This window comes from Euprymna scolopes, chromosome 13 (genome assembly GCF_053919585.1).
Source record: "Euprymna scolopes isolate OS-2025 chromosome 13, ASM5391958v1, whole genome shotgun sequence".
Lineage (NCBI taxonomy): Eukaryota > Metazoa > Mollusca > Cephalopoda > Sepiida > Sepiolidae > Euprymna > Euprymna scolopes.
The window spans coordinates 136273241-136282369 of record NC_136494.1 but is presented as its reverse complement, the minus strand read 5'-3'; the positions used below and the strand labels follow the sequence as shown (position 1 = coordinate 136282369).

Sequence of the window (9129 nt, the reverse complement as noted above, 5' to 3'; positions counted from 1 at the left end):
TTGCACAATTTTGCGGTTGATATAATCTCTGATAATCTTAAGTTGCATTCCATACAGATTTCCAAGTTTGACATAAAGATTCCAAAGCGCAAAAAGATGCACTTGAAGAAGGTCAAAGGTTATATTGATCAAAAACATGATAAGAATAACAATCAAGATGTGAATAATCTAATCTATAAAACTCACTATGTCTGTCTGTCTGTCTTTTTTTTTCAAAGTGCATCTCCTCCAACTAACATGATAAGGAGTAAAAGCATACTCCATCATTGTACTGTGATGTTGAAAAACTTCCTATTCTAATAGTTTCTTCCCTTCAACTGTTCGACTTTGAAATTCCCTCCCTCTTTTCTGCTTCCCTAACTGTATTAACATACAAAAATTTACACGTAATGTGAACAGATATCTCACTGCTCAACTCTCTACATAGAAGTGAATAAGAGTAAAATATATATTTTATGAATAAAATAAACGTCAAATATATATTTTATGAATAAAATAAACGTAAAATATATATTTTATAAATAAAATAAACGTAAAATATATATTTTATGAATAAAATAAACGTAAAATATATATTTTATGAATAAAATAAACGTAAAATATATATTTTATGAATAAAATAAATTAAAATATATATTTTATAAATAAAATAAACATAAAATATATATTTTATGAATAAAATAAATGTAAAAATATATATTTTATGAATAAAATAAACACAAAAATATATATTTTATGAATAAAATAAACATAAAATATATATTTTATGAATATCTTATACATTTCTATTATATATTTTTTAATTTTAAATATAGGCGAATTTCTATATTTTCTTTTTCCATAAGTGTCTTACATGTGTTTCATTGTGCATATAGCTGATACTGCTATCACACAAATCATCAGAGACAGATAAATATTAGAAACAGTCACACATAAATGGATACTATTTTTAATATTTATTTGTGTCTGATCATTTGTATGATGGCACTATTAGCTATATGCACAATAAAACACGTGTATTCCACAGATATTTCTTCCTTCAAGGCTGTCAAAAGGCTTAAAAATATTATTTTAATATTAGAATCCAAATATCGATTTATCTTTTTGCCCATCGTTATTCTTGTCATTCTTTTTGTTTTTAAATTATATTTATTAAAATTTGGAAATACTTTCCAACACTGAACCAAAGATGATATACAAAAATAGATCTGATATCAGAATACTACCAACGTGGTTGAATATTGTGGCCATTGTAGCAGAAGAGATTCAAGCAGAACAGAGTGCCGGCCTTGAAGCCCTGGATTGTCTCTTGGTGGTTAACGGGAGCTTGGCACACGGGGCATGACACGAGAGACATCAAAGTCCGCAGGCACTTACGACTGATGGTAATGTGCCGATCCTCCTCCCCAAGGGTTGGGAAATCGAGGGGCACAGAATAACCATTCTGAATTTTGACATTATTGTTCCCTAAGCAGGAAACGTTTGTGTTGCGATTAGCTGAACTTAAATCCTTCTGTGGGGATTCACAGCTAGAGTTCATAGTTGGGGAGAACTGAGGAACTACAGAAGAGGAAGAAGGTGGTACAGTTTGCGGTCCGGTGGATGGAGGCGGATTGGGTTGAGGCAGATGTGGTGGTTGTGTGTTTGCCGGGTTGCTCACATCGGAAGAAATACTGAAGCAGTTGTTTACAGGTGTCATGGTGATTGATCGATCATTTGTTTGGTATGAAACATGTGTCGGAGGTTGAGGGATATAGTTCTCGTCAGAACGTTCTTGCTTGACCCACACAGGTGGCAGTAGACCATGGTGCCCAGATAGTTGCCTGTTTGGATCAAATGTATTGTCCAGCAATTTCAAAGATGGCTGAAAAATCAAAGAAAAGATGAAAACTTTTAATGAATTTGATTAATCATTTTGTTTTATGACATACCAACCATTTTGCAATTATTTAATACTGAATTCAATCATTTTGATAAAAGATTGTATGCTTTAAATTCTTAATATTTTATTTCATAACTTTTGAGATGAGGATTGATAATTTGTATTTTTTTGAGATGAGGATTGATAATTTGTATTTTTTTGAGATGAGGATTGATAAATTGTATTTTTTTGGAGATAAGGATCAATAATTTGTATTTTTTTGAGATGAGGATTGATAATTTGTATTTTTTGGAGATGAGGATTGATAATTTGTATTTTTTGAGATGAGTATTGATAATTTGTATTTTTTTGAGATGAGGATCGATAATTTGTATTTTTTTGAGATGAGGATTGATAATTTGTATTTTTTTGAGATGAGGATCAATAATTTGTATTTTTTTGGAGATAAGGATCGATAATTTGTATTTTATTTAGATGAGGATTGATAATTTGTATTTTTTTGAGATAAGGATCGATAATTTTGTATTTTTTTGAGATGAGGATCGATAATTTGTATTTTTTTGAGATGAGGATTGATAATTTGTATTTTTTTGAGATGAGGATCAATAATTTGTATTTTTTTGGAGATAAGGATCGATAATTTGTATTTTATTTAGATGAGGATTGATAATTTGTATTTTTTTGAGATAAGGATCGATAATTTTGTATTTTTTTGAGATGAGGATCGATAATTTGTATTTTTTTTAGATGAGGATTGATAATTTGTATTTTTTTGAGATGAGGATCGATAATTTGTATTATTTCAAATATTCGGATCGCTATTCTCATCTTGGATGTTACTTTCACAACGTTTTCGATGATAACCCTAACCCCAACTTTCTTCGGGTGTATCTTTTGGAACTTAAAAATCTTTGCATTTTTTAGAATATTTTGACTACTATTCTCATATTATATATACTAGCAAAAGTACCCGCCACTGACTGGGTTCAAAAACAGCCTACAGAAAATGGACTCTGATTTATGAAAGTATGATAGGTTATGTAAAAGGAAGGGTTGTAAATTTGGGTCGAATTTGGGGGTATCAAAACCAAAGCAAAATATAATGAAAGTAAAAATATATTAGATAACCGCCATAATTTTTTATACCATACCTGTTCACACTGAAACACTTATCACAATATTCTGTGGATCTATATTAAAAAACCTTGTTAAACTTTGTGATATATTTCCATTCTATGGAGGTCAGGCGCGAACGAACACCTCATAATTTTATTATACCATATTTCTTCAGACTGAAACATAATTATCAAAGTATACTTATGCAGATAGATATGAAAAGTCTTTATTAAAGTTTATGCCTATTTCCATTCTATGGAGGCCAGGTGCAAACGCAGACCCAACAATTTTAATATACCATCCCTATTTAAGTTAAAACATACTTATCAAAGTATTCTTATGTACATCTATATCAAAAACACTTGTAAACGTTTTTTTTTAATTTTTTAATTTTTTATTTCCATACTTTGTGGACCAGGTGCGAACGCAGACCCCACAATTTTAATGAACCACTGTTCTGCCAGATCAAACATACCCATTCCTGTGTCTCGATACATCTATCATTATATGTAATCAGTTTTTTAAAATAGTCAACCATATAGGAGCCTATTCGTGACCAGACACACACACACACAGACATTCAGCTTTATATTATAGATTATATTGGAATTTTTTGAGATGAGTAATTTGTATATTTATTTTTTAAATAGTGAACTGTTATCCTCATTTTTATACTTGCTATTTCATCATGTTTCAAGGCCTGTAGCAGAGTTGATAGACGTGTTGAATCTCTAGGGTTCCAGGTGAGCATTGTCGGTTTCAAACCAGGCTATAGATTTAGTTGGCCAAAACTTAGTGAAACAACTACAACTATGGAAGGCAATAATTACTAGGGATACAAGACTCAGCATCCCCGTTGCAGTTAATCAATTGAAGAAGGCCAGAGGATGTGTTGGCTGAAACGTGGTAAAACAAGATCTATGAAGATGAGGATAACAGTCCACAAATAAATACATAAATATATAAATATACAAATAAATATATATATAAATATACAAATAAATAAATAAATAAATATACAAATAAATAAATACATAAATATATAAATATACAAATAAATATATAAATATACAAATAAATAAATATATAAATATACAAATAAATAAATATATAAATATACAAATAAATAAATATATAAATATATAAATACATAAATATATAAATATATAAATACATAAATATATAAATATACAAATAAATAAATATATAAATATACAAATAAATAAATATATAAATAAATAAATAAATAAATATATAAATATACAAATAAATAAAGATATAAATATACAAATAAATAAATATATAAATATACAAATAAATAAATATATCAATATATAAATACACAAATAAATAAATACATAAATATACAAATAAATGAATACATAAATATATAAATATACAAATAAATAAATACATAAATATATACATACACAAATAAATAAATAAATAAATATATAAATATACAAATAAATAAATATATAAATATACAAATAAATAAATATAAAAATATACAAATAAATAAATATACAAATACATAAATACATAAATATACAAATAAATAAATATATAAATATACAAATAAATGAATATATAAATATACAAATAAATAAATACATAAATATATAAATATACAAATAAATAAATATATAAATATACAAATAAATAAATATATAAATATATAAATATATAAATAAATAAATATATAAATATACAAATAAATAAATATATAAATATACAAATAAATAAATATATAAATATACAAATAAATAAATATATAAATATATAAATATACAAATAAATAAATACATAAATATATAAATATACAAAAAATAAATATATAAATATACAAATAAATATATAAATATATAAATATATAAATATACAAATAAATAAATACATAAATATATAAATATACAAATAAATAAATATATAAATATACAAATAAATAAATAAATAAATATATAAATATACAAATAATTAAATAAATAAATAAATATATAAATACATAAATATATAAATATACAAATAAATAAATATATAAATATACAAATAAATAAATATATAAATATATAAATATACAAATAAATAAATATATAAATATATAAATATACAAATAAATAAATACATAAATATATAAATATACAAATATATAAATATATAAATATTTAAATATACAAATAAATATATAAATATACAAATAAATAAATATATAAATATATAAATAAATAAATACATAAATATAAATATACAAATTAATAAATATATAAATATACAAATAAATAAATACATAAATATACAAATAAATAAATACATAAATATATAAATATACAAATAAATAAATACATAAATATATAAATATACAAATAAATAAATATATAAATATATAAATATACAAATAAATAAACACATAAATATATAAATAAATAAATACATAAATATATAAATATACAAATAAATAAATACATAAATATACAAATATATAAATATCTAAATATACAAATAAATAAATACATAAATATATAAATATACAAATAAATAAATATATAAATACGTAAATATACAAATAAATAAATATATAAATATACAAATAATGAAGATGAGGATAACAGTCCACAAATAAATAAATACATAAATATATAAATATACAAATACATAAATATATAAATATACAAATACATAAATATATAAATATACAAATAATATAAATAAACTATTCTCATATTATTCTCCTGTTTTGGCTGATGTAACTTCCAAGTTTCTATAGGTGCATCTTTTTGAACTCTAATCTATACGTAATTTCAATCAGAACCTTCCACTAAATTGACAAGGCTAAATTATTCTCATTCCATCAGCCATACCTGGATAGAAGTGTCAAGTAAATTATAATTGTATTCTTAGTAACGGCTGCACTAAAACTTGAATCATCATTTTCCACAAGACTGTCACTTAGAACTGATTATTCTCTAGCACTTTTATCCTTTGCACTATGGGGCTTGTGGAAAGAATTTCAGGTCAAATCTTGCTAAAGAAATTCATCCAAATAATACAAATTATTAATTCACATTCTTAAAAATTCTGAAACATTAAAACTCTTTGTCAAACTTAAGAACAGATATGAAGATTTGCACTGAAACCTTGATTTAATTCATCTAAGTAGATTGTTCTTGTCCCATTAGCCATGACTGGGTAGAAGTGTTTTGTGCTATTCTTACTTCTTATCAACTATAGTATGTTCAATCCTTGTTACAAGTGATAATAACATACAAAGAAATATATATAAGAAATACATAAAAATTAACACTCCAATTAGTGATGATTGATGGAACAAGAATAAACTACTTCGATAGCTTGAGTAAAGGATTCAGTTTAAGTCCCTCTCCTCAAATAAAACAATTTAGCAAAAACAAAAGAAAAAGTTGTTAAAACATCTTAACTTCTCTAATACTTGAATAATTTTCGATTTTTGTCCAGAATTCCTCCTACTATATTATAAAACAAAAATAAAAAAAATCTGTGTCATTTTAAAGCATTTAATGGAAATTTGTAGGCATTACAACATAAATTGAGTAAATATGAATTATTGTTGAGTTATCTCTCTTGTTTTTGGATATTTATTTTTGCAAAATAGTGGGTGAGGCAGTCAGTCTACTGATACTCATAAAATTTGATTTTCTTATTTAAAAAGTAAACTACTTGATCAATTTATATGATTTTTGGAATATGATATTTTCGTTTCATCACGGGTATGTACATCAGACAGATTTTTCTTTATTTTTGTATATGGGAAATTCTGGATAAAAGCCTAATTTTCCCCAAGACCAAGCAAATTTCTAGATTTTCTCTCCAATAAATTTGCTCTATGATGTTCTTAACAATTGCAAACCATATACTAATTGTGTGAAAAACTGGATTTACTTACCATGAGATGGTGTCTAGTCATGTTTATCGAATTGAGTGGCTCCGGAGGACGCGAATTCTGATTTGGGTAAGCAAATGGGAAACTGTAAATGTAAAGAAAGAAAGGAAAATGGTTCTTAACTTGCACTTATAATGAAACTTTTAAGTAAAGAAAATGCAGAAAAGTCTTTATGATGTACATACCTATCATGGAACGAAGATGGCATATTCCAAAAATCTTGTAATTGGATCATATAGTTTTTTTTTTATTTAAGAACATCAAATTTTGTGACTTGCTCGATGCGAGATAAACCAGTCGCCATATTTGATTGAATTCAAAATTCATCCCTGGTTATTTCCTCATTAACAACTGCTCCAGAATCAAGATCTCATCAATTGCTGCTAAAAATACTTAATTGTTAAAAATCGTAAAATTTGATTTTCTTAAATAGAAAAAACTACTCGATCAATTGTTGTGATTTTTGGAATATAACATGTTGTGACAAATAGATTGCATCGTTAAGGTTTTTGTTATTTTTGTTTACCTAAATAGGGGCAAATCTAAAGAAGCTTCTAAGCTCTTCTGATGGCCAAAAGTACAAAGTAAATTTTAAAGTTCTTTGACAAAGATTTAGTACTAGGTAAATTCTTTAAATTATCTTTTCTCTCAAACAACATCAACATAATGTTTTGTTTCAAGGAATTTTTTCTTCGCAGCAAGTTTTTATAGTTTTGAGATTGCTAACAGAACTAAATTCCCAACTAAGTTGCATCAACATCCAAAGTTCTGTGAATCTTTTAAACGATTGACAAAGGAACCAGATAGAACTAATTTGGCTATTGCACATGGGAGCACAGCTTACTCCTGCTTAAAATCAGTATGCATCTCTACAAAATCAGGTACTGGGTTTGGTTTTCATTGAACTAGCACGAAAAAAATGTACAGCATAGTCTTTTTTTAAAATTTTTTTATCTTGTTTTTGCTGGGGATGGGGCATCCAGACATTCACCAACTATTTCAGACAACCGAGAAACTATTATAAGAGTCTAACCATCTCTCCCTTTAAATGCAATTGTTTGTATTTCTTTTACACTTGTTCTCTGGGTATATTTGCTCAATAGTTTTTAAAACATAGAGGCTAAGCCTATAACCTTTGAATTTAATGAACCAATTTCACATCTGACTAAAATTAGTAGATATGATCACATCACAATACTTACTTCATGGAATCGGTAGACTGTGGTGGTAAATGGCACTGAGGGTTGTAGTTGGAGGTGAACGTAGGAAAAGGCTTGTTATTCACCCAGTCAGGCGGCGGTGGTGGAGGTTCTGTGCCACCCATGTTGCTCTTGTTGCGTTTGGCCTTGTATATTCTGCGATTGTTATGCCGTTTCCATTGTTCTTCACCCCAGTGTCTACAGATGTTGCACACATTGTCTTGACTACAAGTGCGGCATGATGCACATAACTTATGATTGTCCCAACTTGCAAAAAGGTGACCACATTGACCTCGATGCTGAGGCATCAGGTCACTGCCACTATACAAAAAAACAAAAACATGAACTGACCAAAATGAAAATGAAAGAAAATACAATGATGTTTAGAGATAAGGAACATTGACAGGCAAAACTGGAACAATAGAAGGGAGAAAATAAATCAGTTTGATTCAAGAAGTTACTGAATGATCTTGATCTACTTCTATCTACCTTCTACTGTTATATAAAAGGAGGTTTGCATATGTGTGTGTGTGTGTGTACGAGTTCGTTCCCTATGAACTCTGGAATGGCTGGGCCAATTTTTAAAAACGTTCACACAAAGGTACTTGATGTGTTTGATGGGAGTGTTCTTACATAGGTTTTGTATCAGAATGTGTACAGCAGATATCAAAAATTGATAATTGAAAAAATATGATTAAAGAATAAAGTCTAATTTTGACTAAAGTTAACACTTTTATACAACCTAACATCAGAAGAGTATTTGAGAAGTTTTATCACCGCACAAGCAGAAAGGTCCAGCCATTAAAATCAACTGTAGATTCTTTTGAAATGAATGTTTCTTTTTAGAGCACAACTGAACAATGATACTTGACTCTTGCATTTTAAACTTTAAGTGAAGCCATTGTTCGCAGATAATTTTATATTCTACATACAACAATGTGATGCCTATCGAGGTTGGATGTCGAGGATTTTTAGGACACTCCACCATTTCGCTTCTTTCGAAAATAGGCATCACT

At 26.6% G+C, this 9129-nt stretch overlaps 1 protein-coding gene across 3 annotated transcripts in view; it reads right to left on the bottom strand.

Annotated features, from left to right (window-relative positions):
• Nucleotides 1-828: 828 nt before the first annotated feature.
• Nucleotides 829-9129, bottom strand: part of LOC145292197 (uncharacterized) — a 31041-nt gene continuing 22740 nt past the window's right edge. For 2 of the 3 annotated variants that reach the window (XM_080138506.1, XM_080138505.1), the window contains exons 3-5: nucleotides 8117-8434; nucleotides 6918-6999; nucleotides 829-1864 (exon numbers count right to left, since the gene is read on the bottom strand). In XM_080138506.1, the coding sequence (XP_079994632.1) occupies nucleotides 1223-1864; nucleotides 6918-6999; nucleotides 8117-8421 (1029 nt within the window). In that variant the 5' untranslated portion in view covers nucleotides 8422-8434 and the 3' untranslated portion in view covers nucleotides 829-1222. The remainder of the gene's footprint in view (nucleotides 1865-6917; nucleotides 7000-8116; nucleotides 8435-9129) is intronic. The other variant, XM_080138507.1, reaches the window with a different exon arrangement.